Raw genomic sequence first — 20171 nt, 5'->3', positions numbered from 1 at the left:
TCTGTGTATCCTTTCTAACTTGTACAATGGGTTCAGTTTATTAATCTTTCTCGTTGCAGTACCGTGTGTGCCGCAGAATGTTGACGCTCACATGGACTGTGATGTTGGGCATATGTCGGTCTCCTGGGAGTTCAGTGAAGGTGCAATATCATACGTGGCTACTGCAGAAGGCAGCAACGTGCAGCAATGCAGTGCCAATGATACACTGTGTGATATCACCGACCTGCACTGTGGAGAGACCTACACCCTCTCAGTTTTTGCGATTGATGACACCTGCGACAGTGCTGAAAGTCCTTCCGTCACAAGGAGAACAGGTAAATGCAGAGAAGTTTGATGTTTCAGTCACGATAGAGAGAGAGAGGTGAAGGAGTTGCTCTACTAATCAGGGAGACTGTCTTGGCAGCACTAAGAGAGGATATACTGGAGGGTTCATCCACTGAGGTAATTTAGATAGAGCTTAATAATAAGAAAGGTGCAAACGCTAGTTGGATTGTACTGCAGGCCCCCGAATAGCAAGCAGGAGATAGTAGAAGAGATGCATAGACAAATTACCAAAAGATGACAAAGCAACAGGGTTGTCTTTGTGAAATATAGCTTCCAGAATATTGACTTGCTCAGTGCCAAATGCTTAGACATAGCAACATTTGTGAGGCGTATCCAAAAGAATTTCTTGAAACAATGTGCGGACAATGCAATCCCAGAAGAGAACATGCTGGTCTTTTAGTTTAGTTTAGTTTAGAGATACAGCATGGAAACAGGCCATGCGATCCACTGAGTAGACACCGACCAGCGATCACCCGTACACAAGTTCGATTCTACACACTAGCGACAATTTATAGACACCAATTCACTTACAAACCTGTGCGTCTTTGGAATGAGGGAGAAAACTGGAGCACCCAGAGAAAACCCACATGGACAACATCCTCTCCACATCCACTCTATCCAGGCCTTTCACTATTGGGTAAGTTTCAATGAGGTCCCCCTTCATCCTTCTAACTTCCAGCTAGCACATGGCCAGTGCTGTCAAACGCTCATCCTACATTAACCCAATCATTCCCACGATCATTCTCGTAAACCTCCTCTGGACCCTCACCAGCACCAGCACATCCTTTCTCAAATATGGGGCCCATAAACTGCTCATTATACTTCAAATGCTGTCTGACCATATTATGGCCACTACCTCCTAGGAGTTCCTTTACCTTAAGCTCCCTAATCAAATCTGTTTGTTACACAATACCAAATACAGAATTGCCTTTTCCTAGTGGGCTCAACTACAGGCTGCTCTAAGAAGCCACCGTGTAGGCTTGAAGATGCTCGAGGGCTGAGGGTCCTCTAAAACTGCCTTTATCTCTATCCTCCTGTCTGCTTCATTTGCACTCACACCTTCCTCCTGACCACAGACCAAGTTGGAAGCAGCTACTCCGACAGGCGTGCCTGCCTCCAGAAATCTCCAGTCATTCTTCTAAGCTCTCAATAATACATAAGATCATAAGGTCATCATAACATCATTTTGGCCCACCAAATCTACTCCGCCATTCAATCATGGCTGATCTATCTCTCCCTCCTAATCCCATTCTCCTGCCTTCTCCCCATAATCCCTGACACCCGTACTAATCTAGAATCAATCTATCTCTCCCTTAAATATATCCACTGACTTTGTCTATACAGCCTTCTGTGGCAAAGAAATTCCACAGATTCACCACCCTCTGACGACAGAAATTCCTCCTGATCTCCTTCCTAAAAGAGGTCCTTTAATTCTAAGGCTATGTCCTCTAGTCCTAGACTCTTCCACCAATGAAAACATCCTCTTCTCATCCACTCTATCCAAGCCTTTTACTATTCTGTTTGTTTCAATGAGATCCCCCCCTCATTCGTCTAAACCCCAACGAATACAGGCCCAGTGCTGTCAAATGCTCATCATAGGTTAACCCAATCATTCCTTCAAGTCAAGTCAAGTCAAGTTTATTCATCACATACACATACGAGATGTGCAGTGAAATGATAAGTGGCAAATCTTCCTGGGAAGATTTTTGTAAACCTCCTCTGGGCCCTCTCTTGAACCAGCACACCTTTCCTCAGATATGGTGCCCAAATTGCTCACAATATTCCAAATGCGGCCTGACCAGCGCCTTATAGAGCCTCAACATTGCATCCCTGTTACAGGCAACGTCTACTCAGTCTCTCCTCACATTGCAAACCTCCTCCCATCCTGGGAATCGGTCTCATCAACCTTCTCTGCACTCATTCTATGAGAGTTTTTATTTTTTGGGTAAGGAACCCACAACTATATATCAAGCTCTGGGTGTACTTGCAGCAAGCCCCAATATAACGGCAATCATTCAATAACCTCAATGCTGCTCAACAACTTCTCCTCATCTCTTCCCTTTGCATTTTTCAGCCTCGTGTATCCCACAGAATCTCGATGTCCAACTCCACTGCGACACAAACGGTGCTTCAGTGTTGTGGAGCCACACTAAAGGTGCAGTGTCTTACTCCGCCACAGCAGAAGGAAGCGATGGACACACAGTTTACTGTGAGACAGTCAATACGGAATGTCAGATAGTGAACCTGTACTGTGGACAGCTGTATAATGTAACCCTGACAGCACTGGACGAGGTGTGTGACGCCTCACAAAGCTCTCGGCTTGAATTCAACACCGGTAGGTCTGTTGCATTGAATAGAGTGATTGAAAACCTGTCCAACTAATCCACTCAGTTATTTTTGCATGTCTTTCATTCATTTGTTCTATATCTCTCTATATCATCGTTTATATCTCTCGTTTCCCTATCCATTGACTCTCAGTCTGAAGAAGGGTCTCGACCCGAAATGTCACCCATGCCTTTTCTCCAGAGATACTGTCTGAGCCTCTAAGTTACTCCAGCTTTTTGAGTCTAACTTCGGTTTAAACGAGCATCTGCAGTTCCTTCCGACACGCTCACTTAATGTGCTTATAATAACCATATAACCATATAACAATTACAGCACGGAAACAGGCCATCTCGACCCTTCTAGTCCGTGCCGAACACATAATCTCCCCTAGTCCCATATACCTGCGCTCAGACCATAACACTCCATTCCCTTCCCATCCATATAACTATCCAATTTATTTTTAAATGATAAAAACGAACCTGCCTCCACCACCTTCACTGGAAGCTCATTCCACACAGCTACCACTCTCTGAGTAAAGAAGTTCCCCCTCATGTTACCCCTAAACTTCAGTCCCTTAATTCTCAAGTCATGTCCCCTTGTTTGAATCTTCCCTACTCTCAGTGGGAAAAGCTTTTCCACGTCAACTCTGTCTATCCCTCTCATCATTTTAAAAACCTCTATCAAGTCCCCCCTTAACCTTCTGCGCTCCAAAGAATAAAGCCCTAACTTGTTCAACCTTTCTCTGTTTGTTTGAGGATTTCACACGGACTGAAATTGCCGCACTTTGTTTTTTTTCTATATGTTTAAATCAGTTCACTACTGTTGTTGAGACACATGCAGATGATTTGATTATGTCAAGTGTTTTTTCTTCTTCTTGTGTATGGCGTGCACAGCCTAAAGTTGTAGATCGAGGGTCGACATCCAGGCCAGGACAGCATCAGTTGCTGCGTGGATGGCTTTGATGCCACCAGGGAAAAGCCTCAGTGAGCAGTCATTCACGATGTGTGGGATGGTCTGGTCTGGATGTCCCGCAGACAAATAGATGTCAAGTGCTGTCTTCATACTTCATGAACTGGCGTTTGCAAAGTTGTGCTTGCTGAATTGGTAACCTCTACTGTTTTCAGCTACAGGTTGTTCAGATTTCGACAGTCTGTTTGCTGATCCAAAAAATCCCTGCACTCCCAATATGTCAGTACCACGCATGTGTTGTAATTCCTGCAGTGAAACACTAGAATGATTATCTCCACAACCAGTTATGCCAATGCAATCATGATGGTGGCGTTGCATTTATTTGGAGATGTAGCATGAAAACAGACACTTCAGCCCACCGAGTCCACGCTGACTATCGATCCACATTACTTCTATGTTATCCAACTTTGCATCCGCTCCAGACACACTGTACAGCGGCCAATTAACCTACAAACCCGCACACCTTTGGGATATGAGAGGGAACCAGAGCGCCCAGAGGAAACCTACGCGATTACAGGGAGAACGTGCAAACTCCACACAGACAGCATCCAAGGTCAGGATCGAACCTGGGTCTCTGGCGCTGTGAGGTAGCGGCTCTGCCAGCTGCACCACAGTCCCACCCCAGGGAGAAGTCTGGACAAATTGTTGCTGAAAAGAGTGGAGCTTACAAATCAGCCAACGCAACAGTGTCTTCCTTTGAGAGAGTCTTTTTGCTGTAAAAACATCTCAACTTTTTCTTTCTTGACTGTTGCGTTAGTAGAAGTAAAATGTATGTTATTGAAAGTACATTTTTCAAAGGGTCGTAAAATATTTTTCATGGGTACCAAAATATTCAGCATAGCTCTGATTGTGTACATTTGTATTGTAGACATTCACCCACTTGTCATAATCTGTTTATGTTTCTGTACTTTGCAGCACCTTGTGCACCAGAGGGCATCTACACCAGTCTGAACTGTGACACCAAGAGTACATCAGTGGCCTGGGAGGAGAGTGATGGGGCGATGTGGTACATTACAACAGCAGAAGGACAAGATGGACACATTTCACTGTGTAACACAACGGGGACAAGCTGTGAATTCATGGACCTGCACTGTAGTCAAACGTACTCACTAACTGTAACAGCGATGGACAGTTACTGTCAGAGTATAAGTGTCGTTATTGAAACTGATCCAGGTAGGATTTCTAAAGATCTTTTTGATTTGTGGGAATGCTGCAATTGAAACTACTTGTCTGATATCTAAAATGCCAACAAGGCTGGGCAGCACAGGATTGTTCTTGTAGTATAAGGATGGCAGCTAATCCCAGGACAATTTATGTATCCCTAGTATGGAATTGCTCCTCAGACCCAACATGAGAGGCATTTTGAAATTACTCCCAGTGCAGTGTCTCATTAGACAATGGCTGGAAATTAGCTTTCGATGTCTACTTGTGTAGGTTGTTACACTGCAGCTTTATCTTTTAAATTTATGTTAAAAACCCTTTCCTGAAGCTGTGCTTCAATGTCTTTCCTGAAGGTTAATCATCTCAGTCGCAGGACTCCACAAAAGGAGCCCCTCACAGATGTACCGAACACTCTGCTCTACACGTCTTTAAGGCAGAGATAGATAGATTATTGATTAGTACTGGTGTCAGGGCTAATGGGGAGAAGGCAGGAGAATGGGTTGAGGAGGGATAGATAGATCAACCATGATTGAATGGCGGAGTAGACTTGATGGGCCGAATTACCTAATTCTGCTCCTATCACCTATGAATTCATGTCTCCCCAGAGCCTTGCCATTCACTGCGGAGGTCCTGCCCTGGTTAGACTTCTGAAAATGCAACACTTTGCAATTCTCCTGTTAAACTCCATCAACCATTCCTCAGTTTTAGAATAGAATCGGTTTTAGAATAGATAGGAACAAACAATTACAATGAGAACATAGTTTGCTTCCTGCTTGTTAGTTTGAAGTACATGACAGACATATTCACATCACTACATGTTCATCAGGTTTGGACAATCTTATTGATTTAGAATATTTCATTTGGATTAGTATCAGGACCAGAGCATTTTCACAAGGTACCAATTTATTTTTGGACCAATTCAGGGCTCAGTCATAAGTTATACTCTCAATGAATTGAACATCTCCAACTAGGAATCTAGTTATTGCAATTGAATCTCTGCATAGAAACATAGAAATATAGGTGCAATAGTGGGCCATTTGGCCCTTCGAGCCAGAACCACTATTCAATATGATCATGGCTGATCATCTAAAATCAGTACCCCTTTCCTGTTTTTTCCCCATATCCCAGGGTTCCTTTAGCCCTAAGAGCTAAATCTAGTATCACATCCAACATGTGTTTATTTTCTGAGGACACAAATGAAAGAAAATCAGTCAACCCTGTTTCTCTCAGCAGATGCTGTCTGATCTGTTGAGTATTTTATGTTTAATTTCAGAATTGGAGCACCTGCCATTTTTACTTTTCAAAATCATTCAGTGGTTGACAGAATTGAAACAAATGGCAGAATAGACTCAAGATAAATAGGATTTTCCAAAGTACTTCCCTTCTCTGTGATAAATGTCAATTTCAAGAAGCCAATGTAACTCACACTTTTGTAACTTGTATAAAAATGCAAACATTTTGGATGGACATTTAAAAACATTTCTCTAAAGTTATCGATAATCAACTGGACCCAGATCCAAAATTAATAATATTAGGATTATCAGAAACTTTATGATAAGCCAGAGACACTTTCTTGATTACAGTTTAATAACTGGAAAAAAATTAATACTTAAATTTTGGAAAAACCCAACAACCCCCACAATTAAAATGTGGATTACGGAAATGACCGAGACCTTGCATTTGGAAAAAATAAGATTTGTCTTAATTGACAAACGAGAACTATTTTTAAAAATATGGTCTCCATTTATTGAATTTTTTAAAATTAAACTGGTTTAACACAAAATTAAAGTCATAACTTGAGTTTAGGGTTGGACGAACAACTATACTCAACATCTCCCGGATCTATCTCCACAATCTTTATATTTGTAATATCCTTTCTTTCTTGTTCTTCTTTCTTTTCTATTAGTTTACAGTTTCTCGTATCTCTTTCTTTCTCTATTTTCTTTTCTTTAAAAAAAACTTTAAAAATTGAAGCTATGTAAGAACTCTGTAACCGGTTTGTCTTTTATTATCATTTGTACATTTGCTTTTAATAAAAACATTATAAAAATAAAAAAAAGAATAGACTCAAGAGGCTGGATTGTTCACTCCTTTAGTTTAATTCAGAGATACAGCGCGGAAACAGGCCTTTCAGCCCATCGAGTCTGTGCCGACCAGCGAATCCCCGCACATTAACACTGTCCTACACACACACACTAGGTACATTTAAAAAAATTATACCAAGGCAATTAATCTACAAACCTATACGTCTTTGGAGTGTGCGAGGAAACTGAAGATCAGGAGAAAACCCCTGCAGGTCACGGGACGAACTTACAAACTCTGTATAGTCAGCACCCGTAGTCAGGACCCGTAGTCTGGCGCTGTAAGGCAGCAGTTCTACCACTACGCCACCGTTCCGTTCCAATGTCCCTCCCAATGCATTGTTTTGCCATTTCAAATGCCACACTGATATCTTATTTATCTTTCCTCTTCTCCAAAAGCTCCTTGTCCCCCTCAGAACGTACACGCTGATAGTGTTGCCCTCACTGCCTCTGTAACGTGGGAGATGAGTAATCTCACAGTGTGGTACGCTGCAACAGCGGAGGGCAGCGATGGACACACGGCCACTTGTACCACGTCCGAAACAAACTGTGTAATCCCAGATCTTCACTGCAGCCAAACGTACAGCATTTCCGTCCTCGCAATTGGTGAAACTTGCAGCAGTCTCCAAGGCTCCAGTTACGAAATTCATACAGGTAACACACAAAGAGGGTTTCGCTTTACATATCATTTTATGACCTCCTTAGTACATTATAATGCATTTCAGAATTTGATGTTTATTATTCATTAATAAGATTGCCAGTAAGGGTAATGTGTATCGGCGATCATCGGTTGGGAGAATGAGTGTGAGTAAAGGGGCTGTCCCACTGCAGGTGACCTAATCCGCGAGTTAAGAAGAGTGTCTTCGACCTTCAAGCTGAGGGCACTCGCCTGGAAAACCTCGAGCTGGATCGACCGTCCGCGTTGAAACCGCGAGCTGGATCGACCAACCGCGCGCGCACACACACACTCACCATCTCTGTGCTCGCGTTTGGTGAAACCTGCACCAGTCTCCAAGGCTCCAGTAATAACGAAGAAAATATATCCCTCTTTATATCCAGAATGTACAGGATGAATAGTGACTTGGTCTCTTATGGATTCAGAACTGGGTTACTGATAGAAGACAGAGGGCAGAGGTGGAAGGACAATATTCAGGCTGGAGTTCTGTAAGCAGTGTAGGATCTGCGCTGGGACCGCTGCTGTTTGTGATTATATATATATATATAAATGACTTGGACGTAAACCTAGATGGGTCGGTTAGTAAGTTTGCACTTGACACCACGATTGCTGGGGTCATGGTTTGTGAAGAAAGCTGTCAAAGTCTACAGTAGGATATAGATCAGATACAGAAATGTGTGGTGAAACGGCAAATGTGAGGTGTTGCACTTTGGGAGGTCAAGTGTAAGGAGAAAATATACAATTTTACTTCGGAGTCACGTGAGTGACTACGTGAAGAGCCCGTTCAGCACGCATGCGCGGCATTGCGTTCAGCAGTGCAACAGCGGCCACATCAGTAGTCAGGCGCTCCCGCTACAGGTGAAAGAACGGGCCATCAGGTAAGTACCCTGAGGTCGGGTTTTCTTTCACAGGGAGCCTTCTGCTTTTCAGGCAGAGAAGAAAGGCTCTTGGACAAACCGGTCCTCCGCTCGACTCCACGGAGGAACGTTCCATCTGAGAGGGGGCAGCAACAAGGTGGTAGGACCGCTTACTGGGCGCTCCGCTATTCCCCGACACCGTGCCGAGCCCAGCCCGCTAGCGCCTGAGCAGCGGGCTGGAAGTAAAGCTACCGAAGAAGCCCGGCCGGTGGCTTCCGACTTGTCGGACGGGGACATCTCTCCACCCGCACGGGGAGGGGAGACAGCCGCCTGAGCCGCATGGAGCGGCTCCTGGAGCAGGAGCTCCAGCGAGACGTGCTTCGTGAGGGGCGCTCCTGCAGGGGGAGTTCAGGCACTCCCTCCACAGTGCCTTGTGCACTGTCCATTGCTTCCTCCTCACCCGAGGGTAGCTTTGGTGACCAGGACTAGGCTGGTCAAGAAGAGGGGACGCTGGCTGAAGATGTCGGGAGTATGCAAGGGGTGCAGGAACAGGAAGAGCTGCTAGGTGTGATGGACCACTACATGGCAACCCCACGTGCAGGAGGCCGTTAAAGGCCAAACTAGCTGCCAGCATTGACCACCTCTCCAACAGGCCCCTACAGGAGAGGTGGTCAATGAAGCCTTAGTAACGTATACAGAGAAATGTGAGTCCTTTAAAGTGCCGGCTGTAAACAACCAAAACTGGGGGCACGTTGGGGCAAATATTCGGAACCAGGAGCTAAAACTGCAGCGGATCCTCAGGCTCCTGACGTCAGCCATCACATCGTTTGCTCATTCCATGGACAAATACGGAGATGACCACAACCTTCGTAAACCAATCATAAGAACTGCCATAAAATCCTAAATTTGCAGGGTGGTGCATACCCCAGCCACTGAGCCAGACCCACTGCTCTTTGGCAAAAACCTCACAAAGCATATGATGGATATGGAAGAGGCCTTAAAAAACTTTCGGTCTCATGAGGGCAGGCCTGGGACGAGCAAACCAAAAACAATAATTCCCAAGCAGCAGCAACCCTATCGCGTCCACCAGTCAACGTCTACCATATGGGACTGGTGTAAAGCTTGGGGTCCGCATTCTATCATAGAAACATAGAAACATAGAAATTAGGTGCAGGAGTAGGCCATTCGGCCCTTCGAGCCTGCACCGCCATTCAATATGATCATGGCTGATCATCCAACTCAGTATCCCGTACCTGCCTTCTCTCCATACCCCCTGATCCCCTTAGCCACAAGGGCCACATCTAACTCCCTCTTAAATATAGCCAATGAACTGGCCTCAACTACCCTCTGTGGCAGAGAGTTCCAGAGATTCACCACTCTCTGCGTGAAAAAAGTTCTTCTCATCTCGGTTTTAAAGGATTTCCCCTTTATCCTTAAGCTGTGACCCCTTGTCCTGGACTTCCCTAACATCGGGAACAATCTTCCTGCATCTAGCCTGTCCAACCCCTTAAGAATTTTGTAAGTTTCTATAAGATCCCCTCTCAATCTTCTAAATTCTAGAGAGTATAAACCAAGTCTATCCAGTCTTTCTTCATAAGACAGTCCTGACATCCCAGGAATCAGTCTGGTGAACCGTCTCTGCATTCCCTCTATGGCAATAATGTCCTTCCTCAGATTTGGAGACCAAAACTGTATGCAATACTCCAGGTGTGGTCTCACCAAGACCCTGTACAACTGCAGTAGAACCTCTCTGCTCCTATACTCAAATCCTTTTGCAATGAAAGCTAACATACCATTCGCTTTCTTTACTGCCTGCTGCACCTGCATGCCTACCTTCAATGACTGGTGTACCATGACACCCAGGTCTCGCTGCATCTCCCCCTTTCCCAATCGGCCACCGGAAGTCTTCTTTAGACCAGGGCCCAGAGCGGACCCCATGGAAAATGCGCCACCCCCCAACATCACCGCCACGTCAAACAACGTGCAAGACTCGTTGGACTGGCAGGAAACAGAAGAAATACCCATAACCATGGAGGTAGGTGGGTCTGGTTCCTACCAGCGTATAGAAAATAGGGGCTTAATACTAACAGGGAGGAGATTACACCTGTTTAAAGAAGCACTGGATTCTATCACGAGTGATCAGTATATATTCAATGGCATTAGTGGATACAAAATACAATTCATACTAGGAAAATTCAACATTCACCCCAGAGGGTATTTTCCCTCTCAGTTAAAGAAAAACGAGAGGAACAAGCTGAACTGGTGAGATTAATTACAAAGGGTATCATTGGGAAAAACAAAACATGAACCCTTGGAATTTGTATCAAATATATTCACTAAACCCAAAAAAGATGGTGGATATCACATCATCATTGACTTAACTTCACTAAATAGGTTTGTTAAGTATATACATTTCAAAATGGAAACGTTTGTTACTGCCAAACAACTAATTTCCAAAGGATACTTCATGGCAAGCATTGATCTTAAAGATGTTTACTATTCAGTACCATTCTCAAGGATCATCGCAAATACCTGAAATTTACCTGGATGGGGCAGCCACGGCAGTTTAAAGCGTTACCCAATGGGTTAACATCAGCCATAGATTATTCACCAAGATACCAAAACCAGCTCTGGCAATATTAAGAAGACAAAAACATATTGTCATGTCATATCTTGATGATATCTTAATAGTAGGCAAGACCATGGAATTGACTATGTCAGCTGTAACAGCTACCAAACAGTTGTTCGAAACCCTGGGATTGTCTTACATCCAGATAAATCTAATTTGAAGCCATCCACAATCATGGACTACTTGGGCTTCACAATTAATTCAGTCTACATGACTGTAACATTGCCAAGAGACAAAACAGTTGAATCGGCACAACCATGCAACAATTTAATGGTCAATGAATGACCAACTATTCGACAAGTAGCAGAGTAATTGGGAAAATGGTAGCAGCATTTCCGGCTACACAATTCGGACCTTTGCATTATCAAAACTTACAAAGAGCAAAGGTACAGGCACCAAAACGACATGCAGGTCATTATGATCGTGTCATGAAGTTACCCACTGAAGCAATATCAGAACTACAGTGGTGGGCAAAAAACGTTTGGCATAGTTTTCAGCCCTATTATCATCACTAACCCTACGTTAGTTATCCAAACAGACGCCAGTGCTCAAGGCTGGGGAGCAACTAACTCCATATCCAGCACAGGTGGTAGATGGACTAACCCAGAGTCATCATTACCACTTACACTGGGCATTAATTATCTAGAGATGTTGGATGACTTTTATGGTTTAAATGCATATGCATCACTTGCATGTACGGTTACAAATAGATAATACTATGGTGGTGGCCTACATTAACCATATAGGCGGCATAAAATCGTTATCATGCGACAAGTTGGTCAACACAATTTGGCAATGGTGTGTCGAAAGACATATTTGGCTATCAGCAACTTACCTGCCAGGTAAGCTAAATACAGTGGCAGACACCAGGTCACGTAAATTTAATGACAACATCGAATGGATGTTAAACCCCCAAAAATGTTTTTGCAAAAGTTATAAAGCAATATGGCACGCCAGATATCGATTTATTTGTATCAATGCTAAATCACCAGGTACCTATGTATGTCGCTTGGGAACCAGACCCTGAGGCAGCAGCGGTAGATGCGTTCGCGCTGGATTGGGGAAATTCTTCTTCTATGCATTTCGTCCCTTCTGCCTCATCAGTCGGGGACTACACACAATACAAATGGACTCTGCTTCAGGTTTCTTGATACAACCCGACTGGCCTACGCAGCCATGGTTCCCAATACTCCATGACACGGTTGTTGAAACTCCGATGGTATTCCCCAGTGACCCAGAGTTGTTAACACCCAGTGTCGGGCACAAGCCACCCGTGACATGAACAAATCAAACTCCTGGGTTGCAGATTCTGCACAAACCACTTCTGGGACTGGGATTATCAGAACAAACCATCGACACCATGTCAGCATCCCTCCGAACATCCACTAAAAAACAGCACTTGTCCAGCATCAAAAAATGGGAGAAGTACTGCTTGGATACAGGGACCACCTACTCAACCGCTACAGTTACCAACGTACTGGAATTCCTGGCGAACCTTCACCACGATGAAGGACTCAGCTACAGAGCCATCAACACAGCTAGAAGTGCCCTGCCTGTCTATTTAAAACCAGCTCCAGGACAACAGGCTGGTGGTCAAACTAATGAAGGGTATTTACAACTCTAAACCCCTAGACCAAGGTACACCCATATATGGGATGTCAGTGTGGTCCTGACATACCTCAGGGGACAGCCACCAGCCAGATCCCTCAACCTGGAACAATCTATGCTCAAAACACTCATGTTGATGGCACTTGTATCTGCACAGAGGGTCCAGTCACTACACCTATTGCGACTGGACAGCATGCTCACAGCTCCAGACCAGATCTCTGTCGTTATCCAGGGACTGATCAAACAGAGCAGACCAGGAACACCTAATCCAGTCGTGGAATTCCGGGCTTACCCGCCAGAACCACGGTTATGTGCCATGACCCACCTACTGTCCTACATAGACACAACCAAAATATTTGAGGGAGATGAAAAGCCTTGTGGGTCAGTCATAAAAAACCTTATGGTCGGGTGACGAGCCAAACCTTCGAGATGGCTCAAACAGGTGCTAAAAGCTGCTGGGATAAACACTAACATGTACAAATCTCACTCCACCAGGGCAGCAACCACGTCGACGGCCAAAAGAATAGACCACATCCTGGCTACAGCAGGATGGTCGGGGGAAAGACCGTTCAGAAATTTTATAATAAGCTGTTGGCAAAACCTGCTTTATTTACAGAAATTTTATTTACAGACTGCAAATATTTAATTTAAACCCAGGGAAGCAACTTAATTTCATTGTTGTTATTGTTAAAAAATACCATTGTGTTTTTCTACAAACAGATTCATTGGTTGATTACGATAACACACTTCCTCCCTCAAGGACTTCGGCAGTGCGTGAAGTAATAACTTTTACACGGTTTGAAATCACAGAACTTTGAAGTCTTCACGTAGTCACTCACGTGACTCCAAAGTAAAATAGTAAGATTAAACGAGAACTTACCAGTTTGAAGTTTGATCTGCATTTTATGAGGAGTTACGATGAGGGATTACGTGCCCTCCGCTCCCACCCTCAATAATGTGGGTCAACCTGATAACTGATGTCTCCTTTTCTTTACTATGTTTATTTCAATAACTCTGTCTATCTGTGATTCCACACCGCTGCTTTGAAGTATGCCGCGCATGCGTGCTGAGCGGGCTCTTCACGTAATCCGTCATCGTAACTCCTCATAAAATACAGATCAAACTTCAAACTGGTAAGTTCTCGTTTAATCTTACTATTAATGGCATGACCCTGAACAGCATTGATGTACAGAGGGATCATGGGATCCAAGTCCATAACTCCCTGAAAGTGACAATACAAACAGATGCAGGAGTAAAGAAGGCATGTGGTATGTTTGCTTTGATAGGTTGGGGCATTGAGTCTAACAGTCAGCTAGCCATGATGCAGCTTTATAGGACTTTGGTTAGGCTGCATTTGGAGTCATGTGTGTAGTTCTGATCGCCCCATTAAAGGAAGAATGTGGAGGCTTTGGAAAGGGTGCAGAGGATATTTACCTGAATGATTCCTTCATTAGGGGTATTAGCTGCAGGAAGAGGTTGGACAGATTGGAGATTGTTTTCTCTGGAACACCAGAGACCTGACAGAAATTATGGCGGGCATGGATGACGTAGATAGTCCAATCTTTTTCGCAGAATGGAAAAATCAAATAATAGAGGGCATGGTTTTAAGTTGACATTTTAAAGGAGATGTGCAGGGTAAGTTTTTTACACAGACGGTGGTGAGTGCCTGGAACACGCTGCCAGGATTGATGGCTGAACTAGATGTGTTATCTAGTTAACATAGAGACAACCATGGTTTGTAAAGACATGACCAAAATTGCCACGAGGCATTTAAAATATTTTTGGAGAAGGCATATGGTTGTGTAGGGAATGGAGGGATATTGCTTATCTGCAAGTAGATAAGTGATGGTCTTTGTGTCGTTTAGTACAGATATTGGTAGCCCTAGGGTCTTTTCTTGTGGTTTATATTTTATGTTCTATTTAAAACCATTAATCTCCACAAAATATCTTGAGATACTTCAGAATCAAGAGATCAGTTTGTTGAGCAATCATTTTACGAACAGTAGACTTCTGAAAGCAGCATAAACTGAACACCTTCTCAGTATTAGCGAAGTAATTAACTAATTTCTGCCCCCTGACGCTCTTGAATTTCAGGCATGTTTCTGGTGTCTTCTACTGTAAAGACTGACGCAAAAAAAATATTCAGTTAATCCACCAATTCTTTGTTCCTCATTACTATTTTTCCAGAATCATTTTGCAGTGGTCCAATGTCCACTCTTGCCTCTCTCTTACTCTTTATATAGTTTCTAAAGAAACTTTTACTATCCACATTTATATTATTGGCTAGCTTAAATTTCATCTGTTGGTTTTTAAGTTCAAGTTCAAGTGAGTTTATTGTCATGTGTCCCTGTATAGGACAATGAAATTCTTGCTTTGCTTAAGCACACAGAAAATAGTAGGCATTTACTACAAAACAGATAAATGTGTCCATATACCATGATATAAATATATACACACATGAATAAATAAACTGGTAAAGTGCAAATAGCAGAAAGTGGTTATTAATAATCAGAGTTTTGTCCGAGCCAGGTTTAATAGCCTGATGGCTGTGGGGAAGTAGCTATTCCTGAACCTGGTTGTTGTAGTCTTCAGGCTCCTGTACCTTCTACCTGAAGGTAGCAGGGAGATGAGTGTGTGGCCAGGATGGTGTGGGTCTTTGATGATACTGCCAGCCTTTTTGAGGCAGCGACTGCGATAAATCCCCTCGATGGAAGGAAGGTCAGAGCCGATGATGGACTGGGCAGTGTTTACTACTTTTTGTAGTCTTTTCCTCTCCAGGGCGCTCAAATTGCCGAACCAAGCCACGATGCAACCGGTCAGCATGCTCTCTAAGCTTCTCAATCTTATACCTTCCTGCTAATCTTTGCAATGTTATATGCTTAGTCTTTTACTTTTATGCTGCCTTTGACTTCCTTTGTCAGTACGGTGGCCCCATTCCCCCTTTGGTATGTTCCTTCCTCAATGGGATGAAAAGGTTTTGCATCTTCTGAATTACTCCCAGAAACTCCCGCCTTTGCTGCTCCACCCTCATTCCTGCTGGAGTTCTCTTCCAGTCAACTTTAGCCAGCTCCCTTAAGGGCCTGTCCCACCAGCATGCAATTGCATGCGTCTAGCATGATCAAACGTGGTCGCTTGAGGCGTACGGCCTCGTGGGGCCGGTCCCACTTACAAGCACAGAGGCGTATGGAGTTGTGCGGGGCTGGTCCCGACATCGCGCGGGGCTCCAAAAATCTTGCACTGTCCGAAATTCCCGCAAGACAACTGCTGGCCCCCACCCGTATTGAGGCCGTACGCAGCGCCTCGACGCCGTACGCAGCGTCTTGACATCGTACGCAGCGTCTTAGCACGTGGCATTGCGCGATGATGTCACCGCCCGACGCCGTGCGAAATCCAAATTCAGTCGGCCCACCAGCTGATTGGTGAGTTTGACGTAAATTACGTCACGCGCGAACTTTGCACGTACTTACTGCATACTCACCGCGTACTCAGCGCGAACTCCTCTTCCGTTTGGTCGCGCTAGACGCATGCAATCGCATGCTTGTGGGACAGGCCCTTTATGCCTCTGTAGTCACCTTTACTCAACAGTAATACCGACACATCCAATTTCAGCTTCTCATTCTCAAACCACAGGTTGAATTCTATCATATTATGATCACTGCATCCGAGGAGTTCCTTCACCTTGAGCTCTCAAAAACAAGTCCGGTTCATTGCACAACACCAAGTCCAGAATTGCCTTAACTTCTGGCCAAGCCCATCAGAGTAATCTCATAGGCATTCTATATATTCCTTCTCTTGGGCTCCACTACCAACCTGATTTTCCCAATCCATTATTATAGTGAAATCTCCCATGGCCAGTGTAATGTTGTCTATCTTGCATGCCTTTTCCATTTCCTGATGGAATTTTAATCCTCCATCCTGACTACTATTCGGAGGCCTGTAAATAACTCCCATCAAGGTCTTTTCACCCTTGATGTTTGTTCAACTCGACCCACAAGGATTCTACATCTTCTGATCCCATGTCGTTGTTTTGCCAAGGTTGGATTTCATACCTTACCAACAGAGCCAACCACTATCCCGTCTTGTCTTTCGATAGACAGTCCAGCCAGCATAAATGAACATGTGCTCATCCTTGCCCGAACCCCATCACCTGAAGTGGGTTACAAGATCGACCTGTTATTAATCTCGTTTAGTTTAGAGAATCAGCGCAAAAAAGGCCCTAAGGTCCATCGAGGCTGCACCGACCGCATATTATCACCACCTACTCATACTAGGGGCAATTTTACATTTATACATTTATTCCGAGCCAATTGACCAACAAACCTGTATGTCTTTGGAGTCTTTGCAGTCAACGGAATACTCCACTGAATTCATATTCAAGCAGCTTCACTGCTCACAGTGGATTCCTGCAAAAACATAAGGATTTGGGAATTCATTTTGCAACAAGATTTAGCAGTTGCATTTACAGCAAGCTGTAATAACTCAAAGTCATGATCAGAAACGTGGTGGCCCTAATGCAAAGCAGCTACATTGAATCATCGCAAATAGCTGGATTGATGGAGGAAAGGAATGACTTTGCAAATCATTTTCAAATCAGTTAGGACTGAGATGAGAAAAAACTTTTTCACTCAGAGTTGTCAATCTGTGGAATTCTCTGCCACAGAAGGCAGTAGAGGCCAAATTCACTGGATGTATTCAAGAGAGCTCTTAGACCTAATGAAATCAAGGGATATGGTGAGAAAGCAGGAACGGGGTACTGATTTTGGATGATCAGCCATGATCATATTGCATGACGGTGCTGGCTTGAAGGGCCGAATGGCCTACAGGCACATATTTTCTATGTTTCTATGTTTCTATGTTTTCCTCCAGTGGGTTTTAATGTTTTTCTTTTTCTCAGCTTCATGCGCTCCAGGAGAAATCATTACGAATGTGGATTGTACCTCTAATAAAGTGGTAGCATCTTGGGGAAGAACTGTTGGAGCGATCTCGTACGATGTAACAGCTGAAGGAAGTGATGGGCACACACACTCAGACAACACCACAGACACGCGCTATGAAATGCTGGATTTACACTGTGGACAATCCTATAACATAACCGTAACAACTCTGAGATACAGCAGGGACGGCATTTCAAGTACTTCTGCCCAAATACAAACTGGTAAATAACATCCCAGCAAGGAAATAAATTTGATGTTTAGTCATTGTGTTTATTTACAAGACAACAAGTGAATTGGTATTAACTTGTGTTTTCTGAATAGCACCCTGCATTCCTGAGAATCTCACAGCTGAGCTGAATTGTGATATGAATACTGTATCGTTCTGGTGGGATGAAGCTGATGGAGCAAAGTTATACATTGTTACTCTTCGAGACAGTCAAAGAGAAACAACTTCATACAACACAAGTGATACAAGGGCTCAAACCCAAGAGCTGCAGTGTGGTGAATATTATACAATCTCTGTTCTAGCAACAGATGATATCTGCAGGAGACCCCAGCCAGCAGTGGTCAATGTACATGCAGGTAAAACTCCACCTCATGCAATATCGTAACACATAAACTCTTACATTCTGCAGACAATATGTAAAAGTCTTTCCGCAGACTGAAGAAGGATCTCGGTCCCAAACATCACCATGAGAGCCCTCTCCAGAGATGCTGCCTGTCCTGCTGAGTTATTCCAGCATTTTTATGTGTATCTTTGATTTAAACCAGCATCTGCAGTCCCTTCCTACACATGTAAAAGTCTTTGTTTTTTTCAAGTTAATGACTCCCGGTGTAAGTTTCATTCTTCATATTACCGAGTCCACAGCTGAAATTATCTCTTTTGTTGCTGATGTCGTTGTACTGGCAAAGTCAAGGAAATACATTGTTTAGTTTAGAAATACAGTGTGGAAACAGGACCTTCGGTCCACCATGTCCACGCCGACCAGCGATCCCCGCACAATAACACGCTCCTACACAGACTAGGGACAATTTATATTTATTCCAAGCCAATTAACCTACAAACCTGTATGTCTTTGGAGTGTGGGAGGAAAGCGAAGATCTTGGAGAAAACCCATGCGGTCACGGGGAGAATGTACAAACTCCGTACAGACAGCACACGTAGTCGGGATCGAACCTGGGTCTCCGGCGCTGCAAGCGCTGTAAGGCAGCAACTCTACCGCTGCGCCACCGTGCCACCCCAACTGTACCACAGGCACTTTCTTTGTTCACGGCGTAGCTGGGAAATCACCTCAAATTCGCTTGGATCAGAATGTACAGGTCACAATATTCCAACTGTTGCAACAATGTTCTATCTTATAGAATGGGCATTGGAGGCAAGTGTATGAAGCAGGTGATGGCTTCATTCCTACCTGCGGAAAGTATGGGGAATGGTATGAGTTTAGGCTGTGAGCCAGCTGCATGACAAATCTCCAGTGGGTCCAGTAAATGTTTATGAAAGACTAATATCAATCTTCAGGTTAAAGGACCAAGTACGCACTTGACACCTGAAATATTTTCCTGAAGCCTTTATCTTTGTTTCCAGTCGGCATCTGGATTGATGTGAGCCTCATGCCAAAATGCACTCAATAATTTATTGTAAAAGCATGTTCTTATTTCAGGAACCAAGGATACCCCATCAGGAGCCCCTTCTACATTGCCTCCCATATCTTTACCCCAGCATCTGCAGAGACGACCATATTTATCTTGAAAACTATTTATTCTTTATATTATTATTATCAAAACGCCCATTTTTCAGGCACATTGGTGAATATAATAGTTTGTTCTGATACTAATGATTCCAGCAAGATAGTTACTTCTTACAGCTGTTATGGCAGAGAAGTAGAACGGCTCTATTTTTATGAATGGTCAAGAAGGAACTGCAGATGCTGGAAAATCGAAGCTGGACATCCTTCGATTTTATGGAGATTGTTTGTGTGCAGTTGCACACACATCAGATTTGTTTTAATTTCCTATTCACTCTACATTGTAGAGTAAGCAGTTCAAGTCAACCATTACATATGTCAAAGTGCAACTGGATTGTAGCATGAACACTGCGCTTGTAATGTGGGACTACATTAAAGGAGCACTGTGGTACACTGCCATTGTGGAAGGTGCTGATGGGAACACTGTGTCATGCACCTCATCAGAAACATTATGCAGAGTGTCCATGCTACATTGCAGTCAGTTATATTCCATCTATGTTGTAGCATCAGACTGCACGTGTAACAGTTCTCTGAGTTCAGTGATTCAGATTCAGATCAGATTCAGATTCAATTTTAATTGTCATTGTCAGTGTACAGTACAGAGACAACGAAATGCATTTAGCATCTCCCTGGAAGAGCGACATAGCAAACAATTTGAATAAATAATAATAAGTGTCCGGGGGGGGGGTGGTGGTTGGCAGTCACCGAGGTACGTTGTTGAGTAGAGTGACAGCCGCCGGAAAGAAGCTGTTCCTCGACCTGCTGGTTCGGCAACGGAGAGACCTATAGCGCCTCCCGGATGGTAGGAGGGTAAACAGTCCACGGTTGGGGTGAGAGCAGTCCTTGGCGATGCTGAGCGCCC

At 44.0% G+C, this 20171-nt stretch overlaps 2 protein-coding genes across 2 annotated transcripts in view; both read left to right on the top strand.

Annotated features, from left to right (window-relative positions):
• The window catches only part of LOC129700664 (fibronectin-like), an 84179-nt gene that overhangs the window by 52264 nt on the left and 11744 nt on the right, over window positions 1-20171 (top strand). Inside the window, exons 15-16 of the mRNA XM_055641245.1 lie at window positions 60-314; window positions 2399-2659. Of these exons, the coding sequence (XP_055497220.1) occupies window positions 60-314; window positions 2399-2659 (516 nt within the window). The remainder of the gene's footprint in view (window positions 1-59; window positions 315-2398; window positions 2660-20171) is intronic.
• On the top strand, window positions 4139-18230 carry LOC129701258 (fibronectin type III domain-containing protein 7-like). The gene is made up of 4 exons (XM_055642389.1): window positions 4139-4791; window positions 7260-7514; window positions 17525-17785; window positions 17886-18230. Exons 1-4 carry the CDS (start codon window positions 4515-4517, stop codon window positions 18173-18175), a joined length of 1083 nt encoding a protein of 360 aa, XP_055498364.1. The 5' UTR covers window positions 4139-4514; the 3' UTR covers window positions 18176-18230.

This window comes from Leucoraja erinacea, chromosome 10, assembly GCF_028641065.1.
Source record: "Leucoraja erinacea ecotype New England chromosome 10, Leri_hhj_1, whole genome shotgun sequence".
Classification (NCBI taxonomy): Eukaryota; Metazoa; Chordata; class Chondrichthyes; order Rajiformes; family Rajidae; genus Leucoraja; species Leucoraja erinaceus.
Note: the sequence above shows the minus strand (reverse complement) of the source record. Positions and strands in the feature narration are given on the sequence as shown.

Bases quoted from the DNA above. Each gene is read 5' to 3' on its own strand.
- LOC129701258 (XM_055642389.1), top strand. From the start codon at position 4,515: ATGTTTCTGTACTTTGCAGCACCTTGTGCACCAGAGGGCATCTACACC. The intron at 4,792-7,259 runs GTAGGATTTCTA...CTTCTCCAAAAG, and splicing joins CGTTATTGAAACTGATCCAG to CTCCTTGTCCCCCTCAGAAC. The intron at 7,515-17,524 runs GTAACACACAAA...TCTTTTTCTCAG, and splicing joins CAGTTACGAAATTCATACAG to CTTCATGCGCTCCAGGAGAA.